General features: G+C 43.9%; 1 protein-coding gene across 16 annotated transcripts in view; it reads right to left on the bottom strand.

Moving 5' to 3' along the window:
- Positions 1-280: 280 nt before the first annotated feature.
- MTMR3 (myotubularin related protein 3) overlaps positions 281-15,748 on the bottom strand; it is an 86,929-nt gene continuing 71,461 nt past the window's right edge. For 11 of the 16 annotated variants that reach the window (XM_030026823.2, XM_030026827.2, XM_030026824.2 and 8 more), the window contains 6 exons: positions 15,364-15,509; positions 13,279-14,695; positions 10,694-10,804; positions 10,071-10,159; positions 8,477-8,503; positions 281-6,054 (listed from right to left, as the gene is read on the bottom strand). In XM_030026823.2, coding sequence (XP_029882683.1) covers positions 5,883-6,054; positions 8,477-8,503; positions 10,071-10,159; positions 10,694-10,804; positions 13,279-14,695; positions 15,364-15,509 — 1,962 coding nt within the window. In that variant the 3' untranslated portion in view covers positions 281-5,882. Of the gene's footprint in view, positions 6,055-8,476; positions 8,504-8,839; positions 9,018-10,070; positions 10,160-10,693; positions 10,805-13,278; positions 14,696-15,363; positions 15,510-15,748 lie in introns of all 16 variants that reach the window. The other 5 variants (XR_005933135.1, XR_005933136.1, XM_041125743.1 and 2 more) reach the window with 5 other exon arrangements.

Raw genomic sequence — 15,748 nt, 5'->3', positions numbered from 1 at the left:
GTTAGAATTGTTTGCAGGGCTGCTGATAAACTGTTGGGATTCTCTGTTCTCACTAAGTGCTCATCTCCAAAGCACAGGGCTTCGGCAAGCAGCGGTGCTTTCCACGCTCACTGCCTGCCTGGGATTTCATGTCACCACTTTCCTATGTATTTTACGTAGTTTTTTTGAACACCAGGGTTACTTTTTCCTAATATATGAGCTGTAATTTGCCTAAAAATAAGCCCCACAAAGTGGGAGCCCTGCAGATGCACCGATACAGAAAACACAAGGGACTGTAAAATTGTCACCGTGTAGGAAAATGACAAATTTATTAAGATCTAAATATTCACTCTGAGGCTACAGCAGAATAAATGCTGTTACAAACAAGTAAGCGCTAGGGTCTAACACTTTATACTGCTGCTAAACAGCTCTCTGCTCTCATAGGTTTGCATGTTTTAAAACATTTAAATGTTCTTGAAGTAATTAATCAAGAATCAGATGTCATTTTAATACAAATTCCACCAAAAAAAATGTACAATCAAATGCATCACCTGTTGCCACTGCAAGGTAAAAATCATTTAATAACATAACTATGGGAAATCGGTTTAAAAAACGTATTTGTTAAATAGTAAGATAAAACTTTAGCAGCATTTAAAAAATTTGAAAGTCTGAAGAATATGGTAATCTTAAATCCCAAAATGCAACAATCTGAGCTCCAATGCCTGTATTATGTGTGTAAAATGAAGGGATGGGAATTTGGTATTCCTCTGCCCAGGAAAGGGCACGTCTACGTGGCGCAGGGACAGCATGACAGATGAACGCTCATACAGACGTGGCTGTATTAAAAGGTTACGTTTCTCTTTCTGCATCCTTGCTCTAGTGCTGGTGGATTCTCTCTTTTAACAAAAAATTGAGCTGAATTGTTAAAAAAGAAACTTCACACTGCCTGTGCTTGGTCTAGGCTGCCTCCTCAGCCCTGCCCTGCTCTTCCAGCAGCAGATCTGCCTGTGAAGGCACCCCAGGGGAATCGCTTGTCTGTCCTTCAGAGAAAAAAACACCAGGAGCGAACGCAATGCCTGGCAGTGCAGACTGCACCGCTGTGCAGGCGCTGCACGACCAGAGGTTGCATCACTCACCTTCCTCACGACTCAGAAAAGAGCCTAAATTGCTGCTTTTGCTTTTTAACCAAGAAAGGTAATTCCATGGAACTCACGAGCCAGTTCCGAGCGATGCCAGCGATGGAATCCAGCTGAGGGCAGCTTTAAGGAATACGTAAAACCTGATCCGGATCTTGCACCTGAGCAAACGTCAGAGAGCCGGCCTTCGCTCAGCACTGAGCATCCCCTTCCAGCACAGCCCAGTAAAACACCATCTTCTAACTGACCCTGGACACGGTTTTCTCAAAACCTCATGCTGAGTAATTCAGGATCTATTAAAGGGACAATTGTAGACTAACCATAAAACATCTGCACACCCCTGTCTGTTAAACAAGCTCTGAATCTGCTCAGCTTTCCTGCACGTGGCTATTGCCCTTCGCAGCCTTGTAACAGCTCAACCCCCCCCCCAGCGCAGGCTCCGTCCCACACCGATGGCCTTTCCTTTGTCGCCGACTGGTTCCCGACACCTTCTTCCCCTTCGCCACCAAAGAGCCTTCGGTTTTCCATCCTACATGCTGCCATCACCATACCTCACCCATACAATTAAGCTGTGATCAACTAATTGCTGCCCAGCCTGCAAGATTGCTGCTGCTGAACGACTCCTGGGCCACCACACTGCAGTATCACCACTTCCACTGGCAAGGAGAGGCTGGGCTTGCTGCTGCCCTACTTGGGGATGAGAGGGGCCTTCAGTTCTCAAAGATTGTCTTGTTCCTCAGCCACTAATACTATCTGCAAGACTCCCGATAAGCCGTACACATCGCCTTTGCATAAGGAGATTGTTTTACAGCATGTAAGACAGCGCTAAAGCTGCCTATTGCGATAGTAGCACTGCTCTCCTCTCGGGCTCTCTGCTGTTTGAGAGCTGTAACAAAAGGAAAGAGGAAAGGATGTTTGTTAGGAAGAACTGATCACCGGGAAATGAGCTTCTACACAATGTCAGCTGTGTGCTCCTCTAGCAGAGCTGCCAGGCTGTTGCCGCCCCTGACATGAAGCCATTCTGCACAATAATGGCTTCACACTGTGTAGAAGTTAAAAAAAGCTCTCCAACTCCCTCCAGCAGCAGCAGAGGAGACCCCTGGGGTTTTGCTCAGCGTTGCCGAAGCAGAGAACATCCACGCAGCGCGGTGTCCGGGGCTGGGAGTACCGGTGTGCACATAACATCTGCAGCCGCCGCGCGACAGAGTAATGAGTTACTGAAAAAGCACTTAGAAGTAACTCAAGTATGAAAGGAGCTATATAAAATCAAATTCTGGTGTAGAATTGAAAATCTGCTGTTCCTTTGCATGTTCTTAATAGTGCAAAACATTATATATGCTTTGCTTTTTTATTCTGGAAGCTGTAAATACTACCACCAGCTGTGATCACAGCTCTGCCCAGAATCTGCAGTTTTATTTGATTAAATAAATACAATGAGATTATAAAGCAATTGTGCACAACATCTTGTGATTAGAACAGGCCTGTCCCAAAATAACTCAGAGTTGCTCAAGGAGCCCTTCACTCCCTCTGAGAATTCAGGGCAAATCCTCTCTCTTGACTTCAAATATGTAAGGAGAGAAATAACTGATGGAGTATGAGCTTATGTGACAGGAGCGCATGCAGCCAAGCAGCTGAAACGAGCAAGCAGCCCTAGGAAAATAAGAATAATCGGACCCTTGTGCAGGAGACTTTTGCAGGACAAACAGCAGTTGAGTTTTCCACCTTCTGGGAAAAGATTAAAAGATATTAAACCTGAGTGAGTTTGGTTTGTTCCCAAAGAGCCACAGCTCCACCATCCAGCACTGAGAATAAGGCAGAAAGTGTGCAAATGAGAACCGAGCTCTGATCTCCCCACCTCACTGCCACTGCGGCGAGCGCTGGCGCTTGCTCGCTGCAGGAGAAGGGAGACTTGGAGCTTCCTTTTCCAAACATCACTGAAGGCAGGGTGAATTCCCTGGCGACCTGGGCCGCTCCTACATGTGGGCTAACATCATCGGATCAACACTTTGAAAGATGACGGTCGGTTAAGGGGAAAAAGAAAAACGAGGTACCGAGGAAGATGAGACTCTTACACAGTTCTCCAGGCTCAGAAAACCGTGCTGATTGTACTGACAGTACCTGATGGTGCATGCAGTTTGTGTCTTTTCCCCCTCCCTGGGACTCTTGCACCAGGAAAACCAAGCTTAATGTTTTTTCTTCTAAGTTTAGGAGCAACAGCGTGTTGTTCCTTGCAAAGACACACAGCGGAAAAGAAAGCAAGAGGAGGCCTGCTGCAGCCTCCTTTTTCAAAGGCCTTGGTGTTTCTGCTGAACCTCAAATATATCCCCTACGGAAGGACAGGAAAGAAAAATAAAAAATTAGAAAGTGTGTTAGCAAATGCTCCCATGCAAAAGTCTAAACTTTATTCACTTTTATTTATATATTTAACAATTCTAAAGTATTTACTTCTCGCTTTGACAAAAATGAAAAATATAGGAGCACTTTACTCTCTTGAGGAGAGAACGGTTATATATACAGCTATGGAGAGATACTGGTTCCTCCTTTACATACAAAGAAAAATAATATTAATAAAAAAAGTGCTTCATCGATCAAAAAAAGACTAAGAGCTGCAAGCATTTATTCACACTGTACATCACAGACCCCAAAAACCCGTATCATAACCTCTTGGCACCTGTCATTAGGAACTGCAGAATCTTAGACTTATTTTTGACTGTCTATTTGCACCACAAACCCACACAATGTTAGTGTGCAGAACTACACCGTGTCCCCTAAAGTCAAACCTCTAATCGCCCCCTCCATGGAAGAGCCAGAGACAGGAGCTGCATGTTATCCTTTTCCTGCTCCAGCTGTCTCTGCTTTACATGGAACAGCAATGCCTACAGTTCTGTTCCAGATACTCGCTGCACTGGTTTAGGAACAAATACTTCTAGATACAACTCAACTGGAGAACCCATCTTTATATTTGCTTTTCCCTCCTGATGGTTTGAAAAACGTCTCAAAACCCATACCCGGGGAGATCCCAGGATGCTTCGTTACCAGATCCCATTCCCATAAGGACACAGGCCGCTCTGCTAAACCAGCCTCCTGGACATTCATTTTTGTCTCGTGAATCTTCTGCTTACACCGCAGCCGTGTAATGATCCTTGCGAAGGGTGTGGGAAGTTCAAAGCCAAAAATAAAATACCTTGACCTTTCCCCATCAGACCTAAGAAATATTCTGAGACGGTTTTCTGTGTGTGATACTCGCTTTGGATTATGTGATTCTGACATTCCAGGGAAGGGAAGCGCTCCTTTCCCAAGGTTTCTTAGATTTTGAGCTTTTCTATCTAGAACTCTCAAAATACTCCAGCAGGATTCTTGAGAATATCATAAGAGAAGTTGGAACTTTGTCTAGGCAATACACTGTGAAGCAGGATCTACGTTTCTTCCTTGCCAAATTGCACTAAGCAGGCTCTATCAAAAGGAAAAGGGGACAAGTACCTAACACTCATTTAAAAACATGTATTCAATAGATTCACACTTTAATGAGGTGACTTTAAAAGCGACTCAGATTGGGAGAGAAGGAAGAAGGGGAATCCATGATGTATTTCAGGTCTTCATAAAATCCTCAGGCAGGTTTTTCCTATCTGGAGTACACTGAATACAGACTGAAAAAGGAGGAGACATCCCAGGAGTATTACAAGTACCAGTGCACTCCTCATGGACCAAGCCCAGAAAAAACACCAGCATATCACAGTTGCTCTTTCGCTGGTTTGGATAGTCTCATTAAAGTGCGAGTCTGCACAACAGCACAACGGCTTGTTTGTATGAACCATGACAAGTGCACTGCTCCAAAAGTAGCTTTGCATCGAGTAAACCATCCTAGAGATGGGGCAAGGATAGAAGTCAAAGGTCTTCTACTTTCCCACTCGGTTTTAAATAATGAATTGCATTTACAGAACTTCAGAGAGAAGCGCCAGTGTAAAACCCATCTCAGCTCGGCAGCCTGTTCAATCCCCTTCTCACCTCTCACAAACAAGCACCCACTTTCCTTAGCCAGTGTTGTCCAGGTGTTTCCACTCTGAGACACAGCCACAGGGCTGATGGCAACCAAACACATCGATTGTGTGTGCAAGTGCAGAGTCGCTGAGTATGGAAATCTGTGATTGATTCCCCCTTTACGCAGCGAGGATAACTAAGCCCACTCTAAGAACAGAGAGGGAGAGTGCTCTCTTGGGAAAGAGATTCCCATTTCTTCTAGCAGCAACAGGTTCCCAAACAGCAGTTTCTTGTTTGGAAGTAACAGGAGTGATTGAAAGCACTAGCAACTGACACTACAGGTATTCACACTTTGCACACTGGCTGGACTGATTCCCCTCTTCTCCTTTCCTCCACAAAATCGTCTGTCTGCAACAGTTCAGCAGTGGGACAGTTAAATACAAAAGGGAAATCTGGTTCTGGCACCAGCTCCCTTCCCACTTCCACAATCTTCCAGCAAACAAACATACATATATATTATTATATATATATACACACACACACACGCGCGCGCGCGCATAGACACATACACACAGATAGGACAGAAAGGAAAGGGGGAATAGCTGGAAAAGGAGAATCCCACAATCCAGCGGTACGTCCTCAAGGTCTGTCCTGCCGAGCAGTGTTCCACACCCCAGCCTCCAAAGTGCATGGCTCCCGCATCCTCCCAGCCTCAGCCCATCGAGAATCTGCGTGTCTGTTGGGGAAGAGTCAGCATGGCTGCTCCCCCGCTGCTTCGAGGCTGGAACTTCAATTTGATGTGGCAGTGATGGGTTTATCCAGTTCGAGATCAAGGCTGGAACTGCTTGGGTGCAAGCTGCTGTAGCACGATTTGCAGACTCTGCTGGGTTCAAAGAGCTGCTGGCTAGGAACGGGCACCTTCTGGTTACAGCAACTGGAGCAGAACACATTTCCACAATTCCTTGCATCAGGAACAGAGGAAAAATGGAAAAGAAAAGATTAGAAGCAGTTTGACAAAGTTACTCGAGTTCTAAAACGATACTATTCAGAGTGTTGTGATGGGGTCAGCCCTGGAGACTGCAGTTGCTCCTCCCTAAGTACCATGATGCGTGCAAAGACAACCACCACCATCTGCACCCTGGGCTACTTGCTTCTGAAGCTAAAGCAGAGCTCTAGGGACATCAGAAAGGAGCACAAAGCAGAATTACAGCTCATTAAATGTCTCTACAGTGACGGCTCTTCTGTACAACACTGCCTCGTGTGAAACTGGAGGAAACTTACCCCTCCATGAAACAGGGGTAAGCTCTCTCCCATGTCCTGCAGAGAAGCTGAAGCATGGTGCTACTCATCACTGTCACTGCTACCTCGGGGGCACATGGCTAAGAGAGGGGCTAAGTGAGAGCAAACAAGGGGCCTTCCTCCACAAAGATGTGGGGAATGGGGTGTCCTGGCACCTGCTCATATCACCAATCCAGCTTTGCGTTAGAGACTGATCAGATACTGCAGTCCTGGGAGGAGTTAGGAGTCTCTGCTCCTTTACTCTTCTAAAAGTGTGTGCTGGTAAGTACCAGCACAGAGGCATTTTCTTGTTTCTTTCAAGTGCACTGCTGGAAAGTTTAAGCACGGGACAGATGAAAGAAATTAAAACCAGTTGCGGTTGATGCAATCCTCCCATTGCCCCAACAGCGCAGTCCCTTCTGCGGCGTTCCCGGCAGTCCCCCGCTTCTGCATAAAGTAAACTGAGTCAACAAGGATCATGCAAAGCCATGAGACGGGCAGCCAGGTATTTCATGCTCAGAGAACGACAGCAACACTGCGGCAGGGTGAGCGGTCTCATACACATTCTTGTCAGATGTCAGCTGGTGGAGGCACGCTGGCACATGCACCTCACAGGAGGCAGGGATAAAATTTAAATCTTGAAAATAATTACCTTCTCTTCTTGGAGCCCTCTCAAAACCTGCTGCTGCTCAAGCTAGCCTGGTGTGCCCTGTCCTCCAGACTCATCAATTCTTATAAGGAGTTCAGAACAGTACTCCAGGGACCTGAATTTTGCAAGCTTACCTCCATGCCTGATGCCCTGTTCATTAACTCTTTGGCATCAGGATTTTGTGCCATTATTGTTCTGCACTAGAAAAGATTTGCTGCTGCCAAGAGACCAACAGAGAATTCTGCCTACACCCAGCAGCTTTGATTAATCCTTCATTGCCAAGAGACAAGATTTCCAGATGCTGGTCATTGATGGGGAAAGAGTCAGCAGAGAAATCCCATTTCTCACTTCAATGGGCTAATTTTCTCAGCTCTGCCCAGCAGCTCCCAGTCTCAAAGCTGCAACCCTAGCACTAGGAGGCTCACAATGGCTAGCCTTTCTGCAGTGGTTTTGAAGCCTTCTTAAGGACCCTGTTAGAAATTACTATCAGAAAAACCAGCAGGAGTGAAAACAGTCCCGTGAGGCATCACACAGAAACGCCCTGCAGAAAAGCAGCTCCGACAACCCACATCTCTGCTGCTCAAAGAAGGATTATCCAGCAGAAGCTTGCTGTTGACGGATGAGGTCAAAAAAGAACCAGAGGGATTAAAACAAATACCTGTTTGTTGTAGCTCACCAGCTTCCTAACATATGCTTGGGGTTTTTTTGTTGTTTTATCCTTCTGCGATAGACAATAGTGTTCTGTAACTGTTCTCCCCTGAGCTTCGGAAAGCTCTAAACAACTCATTTCTTCCTACCCTGGTGGTCCTCTGCTTTGCTCGAGAGATTAAAGAGACCTTAAAAAACAGGCTGGAAAAGCGATCTTGCTCCTTTGAGGAAGGGTGACTTACAATCATGCTACTGACACCTCCTCTTCTTACTAAGTCACAGACGTTTATCCATTTTTTGTGATACTAACCCTCTACCAGCTCTGCATTACCTGTTACTGCTACAGTATTTTCAGTCCTTCTAAAATAAGTGGCAGGTCTTTTGTCAACACTCTGCACAGTAGTATTAGAATTGTTTCATAACACGTGGACCTCTCCCAAAAATAAGGCAAAAAAGGGAAAAAATAAAAAATAAATGCGTAATGGCTAAACTTGAAGGATAGTCTCTTCTCAGTTAGAAGTGAAGCATTCTCTGTTACTCAAACACACGATTTACTGATGGTGAGTGTTAGTGTGATCCACATCCCAGTTTAAGCTACCAAAAGCCAAGTCCTAAATGCCTTCTGTGGCAAGAGGAGCCTGTTTATACGGATCTAAACATCCAACAGACTGTGCTAGCCACCCACAGCTTATTTCTAGTGATTTGTAGGCAAGTGAAAAACAAAGAGGGGGAATAGATCGAGTTAGTTTGGAGAAGTTACCAAGAAAACGCAGACAGACAACAGACAGAGGCTGTTGTAAATGCTCACCAGATTTGATCAACACGTTCAATGTCCCTGCAAGGAGGGGAGAAAGAGCTCAGAGGGGAACAAGCAAAAGAATCAAATAGTGGCAATGAAGGAAGCTGGATATGTGTATCCTGCTCAAGGCCTTACAGTGTATGGGTTTCAACTCATTTTCACTCTCAGGTAAGATGTTGAGCAGACTGCCACTGATCACTGGGGGTTTTGAAAACATATACTGTGGAAATACTTGGGTTTTCTTGTTGGTTGCCATTCCTTATTGGTCTCTGCCATAAACAACCAGAGCTTACACGGACAGCCTGGTCAACCCAGGTTAGACATTTGAAAGCTGAAGAAACAAAGACACCAAAGGGAAATTTGCAACCATACTTGAAACCCTGAGTCAATTTTAACTCCTCATGGTGTTGCGGATGTTCTGTGTGTATCCATGTGCTAGGAGTTCTCCAGAGCCCAGGCCTAGGAAACTGAAATGTAGGTGCCAAATGTCAGGTCAGCCTAGGGAGGCAGAGTGACAGTGCTGAATGGGTACGCTTCACAACAGATGCCGCTAAGAGAAGGACAAAGGAAAACATCACTTTAACTCTTATAAAACCCTTCAGATGCGTACAACCGTATGCTTAGTTAATTATATTTTTCATCTGAAGCCTTGAGACATACAAATTTGCACAAACACAGTGGACATGGAAAAAAAAAATCAAAGCCATTCAACTTCTATTTATTCTTCCCTAGGTTTGTTTATCTTTACAAGACAACTAAATGGAGCAAAATATAAAATGGACACAAACCAAGAAAGATGTTTATAATTATCAACAACTTCAAAAAGCAATGAAGCATCAAAATGTGATAACTGCCATTTATTTGAATGATGGTTCTTGTAATAGTTTCCCTCATGTCCAGAAATCAGGAATAGGAATTTATTTGAAATAGGACTTAGAAATCTGAGATTCTCTGTCTTTAACTACAGTATGATCTAATCAAAAGGCCTCTGCCACCTGTTCTTCATTAAGTCCCTGCTGCCTGCATTATCTGTTGTAGCCTCTGCTGGCAGTATGTTTGGCAAAGAATAATCCAGAAAACTTTAATTTCACATCAGTGTCCTTTTCAGATTCTCTTACAAGAGCACTTTAATAAAAAGGGGAGAATGGTTAGAGAAGGAAAGGAGAAGGTTTACAACCAGTAATGGGAAGAAGATGCTATTCATATATTTGCAGTATTGAATTACTGCATGCTAAGATGACAAACCAGTATTTTTTATTATTTACACCCTCTTAAAAAGCTAAACAGCCAGCTGCCTCCAAATCCAGTTTGAGGAAAAAAGGCGGGATCTGTTTAGGCTGAGTGGAGCCTAAACCACATCTGGCTTTTTAAATATATACTCTGCATGAACTGGAATTGAACAGGAGAAACTGTTCTGTTCTTCCAAAGCGCTCTGTTCCTTCAGGAGCATGCACAGCCCTACTCTAAAACACTTAGTCTGACAGCCATCCTTGAGAAAGGAACATGTCAAAAGAAAAACCCTTCCTGGTTTAACAGGAGAGGGAACAAATCGAGCCGTGACCATGCCTCCCTCCCTCCCATCCTCTGTCGATGCACAGGTTACCTGCAGTGGTGCTTCCTACTGGCAAGCCAGAATGTACTGTCACAGCCATAGCAGTGTGCAGCGAGATGGTCTGGAAGCCATCGTGTCACCTGGGAGAAACAAAAGCCAAATTTATCAAGGAGAGGGCAATTAATTAGAAATAAACCCATCTCATTTGCGCTCACAAATTCAAAGCAAAGCACCACGAGGGAAGTGCTTGTTCAATTTTAAGAGCACAAATTCAGTGTTTGCAACAATTGAAGAGAGACAACAGAAACCTTCCCTTTGAGAACAGATACACTAAATTCCCCTCAGACAAACAGAAATAAAGTCATAAAGTCCAATTCCCTTTTTTCTTTTTTCTGTGCTTTAACAGTATCCAAGCCAAGAATATTCACCAAGCACGTGTCCACCTAAGGCTCCTTTAGCTAACCATCCCTTCCACAGCTTCTCAGAGAGTTCATACACAGACAGCAGAGGGCTCATAGGCACAGGTACCGATATTTAAAGTATGAGACACAAGTGAAATGCAAGAAAGATAGTTCACAAGAAGTGGCACATGACCAAAGGCTGCAGGATAATTCAAATTATGAATATCCCATCCTACCAGAAGAATAAGCAATTTACAGGGATTTAGTCTGTACCTCTGTGTCCTGTTTATCCACCTGTTCCCAGCTGGCTTCAGAGAAAATCTCTGTGCTGCAGCGAGACAAGCAGTTCTGATCCAGATTGCTTTCCGAGTCGGGTATAGAAGTCTGTTGGCAAACAAACACAGCTGAACAGAACCTTCCCATATTCCTACTTCCATACAAATAAAAACCAGACAGTCATGGGGAGGAGTGGAAAGAGTACCTCCTGCAGGCTATGCTTACAGTTGAAGGTGAACGTCATAACCAGTCACCTACCTACAGTGCGCACGTGGCAGCAAAGGCAAGAGTGCCTTTTTGAATGGGACTATAAATGCCACATGTTGAAGTGGTTTGTGCAGCGGTGAACTGCAAAAAAAAAAAAGCCAAACAGCTAAGCAAAAAAAAAAAAAACCAACAGGTCAGTTTTTGACCCTCTGATGACAGGATGTGAGGTAGAATGGATTTAAAATTTGTTTTCTGCTGTGTTAGCACAAAGTTCCGGCAACACTGGGTTATTAACCAAAAAAGCTGCTATCCGTGGCTCTAATTTCATGGTCACGTTTCCTTTCCAAGGTTGTTTCACTTTCAAAACTAATACTAGTGATACATATATCCTTTTGTCTGCAAAAAGTCTGGAAAATACAAGCCAAATCACACATGGGAAACTCAGAATTTGAGCCGTATATATTCCATATATAGTTTTTTGGGGAATAATGCTTCCTTAATATAGTCTATCCAGGTAGAGTTGTATTTTAACTGACTTAAAACTCAGCCAGCCCTTAAAATACATTAAAAATAGCAAGAAATCTTGACATAATGTCTTTTTGTGCCTGAGGAATGGGCATCTCTGGAGCTCCAGAAGAAAACCCATAACTCCCAAGCTGAGGCTCAAACAGAAGGTAGAGATCAGATTCTTAAAAATGGTGAATTTTCTAAAGGACAGCATGCTCTCACATCCAGCCCTACACTGCAGTATGTGAAGGCCCTTAAAAAATGGGAGTATAATAAATTTAAGCCAAAGCACCAAATTTCTCCAAGGAATCCAAGCTTTTGCCAGTGACAGAAGCCACACCCAATTGAAATGACACTGAGCTGAAATGGATGCCCAAAAGGAGCACTTAGTGCTCTTATCTCCAATGTGAATAGCCAAGAAGGCTCTAAGTATTTTTCACAACAAATGTACCTGGGACTATCCAGCACCTCTGCCACTTCTAAACAATATTAAATGAAACAAACAGAAGTTGGAAACCTCCTATAAATTTTTTTTCCATTTTGCAGCCATATAAAACACATTATAATGTGCCCGTAGGAAAAGGAAATTTTTGATGGGTGTTATGTCACCCTCAGGAATTACAGGCTAATGCTCTGCCCAGCATTCAAACCCACAGGAAGATACAAACTCTGTTTCAGAGATTCTAGGTCCCCTCACCTTCCCCTTCATGCCCCTTTCCTCCTCCTGTGCCTGCCTGCTTCCCCAAGTAGCTCTCCCCTCTTCATTTATTTTACTAAGCTAATAATACTGGGCCTTTGAAAAACCAAGTTTTGCAGCTATCTACAGAACTCTTCTGTGCTCAAAGGCCTCTACAGAACAGAACTCCTGCTTGTTCTCTGAAGCAGTGTTACATTCAAGCAACAGTGTAAGGCCAGTAACTATTTCTTTTGACTTTTTATTATTATTTATTAGTCAAAAGAGGAGGAGGAGAAGTTAGGTAAAAAAACAGGTAGGGGAGAAGCAACTTAAAAATCCACCCAAGACATACAGAGACACATAGAAAACTTGCTGGTTATTGAGATCTTGAACTCAGAATTACACTTACTTGATTTCTGATTTTAAAATTTCTTTTGCAACCACAACTACATAGATCATTTAATCGCTACAGAAATTAGTGTACTGTATTTGAATCATGCCTCAAATTTAAGTCTCTACTTTTACAACTTTAAATGCTTCCAAGTAAAAGCACAAACAGTTTAAAAGCTCCCTTAAAATTCTTCATGTGTTGAGAAAAAACCCTCATTGACATAAGGCTGTCACAAAAACTCTTAATTTATTCCAGTTAAAGAGCCTTGTGCAGGCCAGCCATCTGAAAAGGGGATGACTTGAACTTCATGGTTTTGAGCTAACAGAGCAGCCACTGCTGCATCTTTCTTATCCCCTGAGCATGCAAAGCACCATGAGATCAGTCCTACGCTACTGTCCCAATAAGTGACACATTAACATCCCCCCCCCCAAAAAATCTACGCCCATATATGAAAACAACAGTAAAACAAATGTTTTTTTTCAATAAGGCCAATGAAGGCGTTTAAGTATGTCCAGGTATGTGCGAGTACGCTGCAAAATGCCCAACTTGAAATAAACCTTTGGTACATTTATGGTCGAACTGAAATACAGTGAAAATATTAGTCATCATTAATTACCATTTGCCATGTAGTCAGTCAGTTGTTTGCCCTCTTCAGAATGACCTTGAGAGTTTTATGAAAGCCTGCATGGCCAGAAAATCACTACCTGACCAATGAACCAAGAGCTGACAATATGGTGAGAACCAAAACATGACTAACCAGCCCACTGTTTCCAGCAGTGGCCCAATTACCATTTCACTTACCACTTCGTCTCCATAATCACCATTGAGACGTAAGGAGCTATTCAGGAACTGGCTCTCCAACCGGCTCTTCAACTCTTGCACTTGCTTCTTCAAGGTCTCCACTTCTTGCTGATGGCCAGTTTCTATCTGGCGCAGGCGCTGCTGGATAACATCAGTGTAGACAGGCATCCCATCATCGTCCAGGTGACTTCTGGCCGGTTGGTCTGGGCTGCTGGCTGCCTGCTGCTTACCAAGATGACTAAACATCCATTTTTGGTGCAAGTTCCTCAAGTGAAACTGTGCAGAACTACAGCTAGCTGTGGAGACCTGCCGACTCAGAGGGGCTTTCATCCGACTGTCCTCTCCATTCACACAGTGTCCGTTTGTCGCCTGGTACTTCTGGGTGATACTAAACCCCACAGGCTTCTCCGTCATCTTGTTCTCAGGCTCCAGCTCTCCATTACACACAATCTCATCTTTACATTCAGCTAAAGGCAAGGCACAAGGGGAAGGCATCGGGATGTGTGTGTTGCTGCTACCAGAAGTCCTATGTACTTTTGTTCCCCATTTTTGAAGTTCTAGCATGCTCTCCCCCTCTGGCCTATTTTCAATAGTTCGAGAAAGTTCATCAGCACTGTTGTTGATCAGGTGAGGTCTATGGCAAGGACCCTTAGGAATGAGCTCTTGCTTTGCTTCATTCTCTGTTAAGGTTTCTGTAGAACTTTCAATGTTGGATGTTCTTGCTTCGTGTGGGATTGTAAGAGGTAAGGGAAGGCTGGCCTGTGCTATATTGTACAGGCTCTCTGCTTCTCCTTCAGGTTTGCCATCACCTTCTTCCATATTCTTTTGAGAATCGTTATTTACAAAGCCCTCCAAAGGAACAGTTTGTAGTCCTTTCACCTGAGGTAACTTCTGGATTGTGTTACTGAGATCAGTACGCTCATCTTGTTGTCCTTTAAGCTCAGAAGCACCTTGTGAAACTGGATGTGGATTGGATGCTGGATTGTTCATTACGATACCTGTATCTGCCTCAGCCTTTTCACAGAGGTCACCGACATACCCACGTACATTTTCAGTTCTCTTCTCCTTATCCAGGGCAATCTCATCCCCTTTACCTACTGTCTCTAGGCTACCCCTTAAGTGCTCCTCCAGACCAACATCATCTTTAGTGGCCTCTTGCAAAATGTTCTCCATCTGTCCCTCTGCCACACCAGCTGCAACAGAGAGCTCTGCTCCAACTGGAGCCCTGCCTTGTTTACTCAGGCTGTCTCCATCAAATGGATCATCCCCAGGGTTACCAAGGCTGCTCAGCTCCAGAGACCGACGGTGCTCTTGCCACTTTTCATTGAGGCTGGGGTCACTACTACGTCGATTGGTTGTAGGCACGCTGCTATCACAGGCTGTTGTCAGATTGTCAAATGATCTTGTCTTTGGTAACCTATAAAAGTACAAATAATCAGAATCCAAAGTCAGGAGATTGGGTTTTGGTTTTTTTTTAAACATTTGGCTACTATGGTTTAAGAACTCCCCACACAATTAGGACAGTAACAATCAGCTAACTAATAGACTTCTGTGAAGTATTATCTAGGACCACAATTTGACCATCTGTAGTGCAGAACTGCTTCAGTACTTCTTTTGTTTGCTGTCAGGAAAATACGTTCAATCAGACTTCAAACATTCCCAGAATAATGCCTTTACCACAAAGCACAAATGCTTACGGTCTGGTCACACCACCTCATTAACATGTACTCAGAATCATTATACAAAAAAGCAAAGAAAGTTATGCAACACAGAAAAAGAACTCAAATTCAAGACAACCAAATGAAAGCTTATATCCCACAAGGATACAAGGAATCCTACAAGACTATGCAATACCCAGAGCTTAATTCTATTTGCTAGTCTTCTCGCTGTTATCACCTCTGAAACTTAACAGCTTTCAAAACTGAAACAACAACAGGCTGCTTTTGGGTAGGTCAGTCAAACAGTCCCACAAATAAGCCTCTGAGGAATACTTCCCTCCCACCACAAGTATTCTCCTCTTTATATCCCACAATATTCTCTGTTGATCTTACTTTACAGGATGGGATTTCTGGGCTCTAGGCTCACCTGCCCAGAGGCTGATCTTCAGGGCTAGAGCCTGGAACAGGGTATGGGGCACAAGTGTCATCAGCGGGTGTAGAGGGGGAAGAGCATGGCAGGTAAACAGCACTCCAGAGCATTAAATTACGCACATGGCACACTGGATACAGCACCTGAGAGGGGAGAACACACAATGCTCAGAAATTGTAAACCAGAACGCAAAGAGGTGTTCAAATCTGATTGTGGTTGTGGGGGTTTATTATTCAGGTTTGCAGCTGGGAGGCTTTGGTAGATCTCTAGATAACTCTGAAGGCCAGTGAGCAGCTATGGCATTTTTAATCAGCTACACTTGGATATATAATTATCTTTTCTTTCAGAGACAGAAGCTGAGGCATAACAATGCTGGCTTTCA

This window comes from Aquila chrysaetos, chromosome 9, assembly GCF_900496995.4.
Source record: "Aquila chrysaetos chrysaetos chromosome 9, bAquChr1.4, whole genome shotgun sequence".
NCBI classification, from domain to species: Eukaryota; Metazoa; Chordata; class Aves; order Accipitriformes; family Accipitridae; genus Aquila; species Aquila chrysaetos.
The sequence above is the reverse complement of the archived record's forward strand: the minus strand, read 5'-3'. Positions and strand labels throughout refer to the sequence as shown.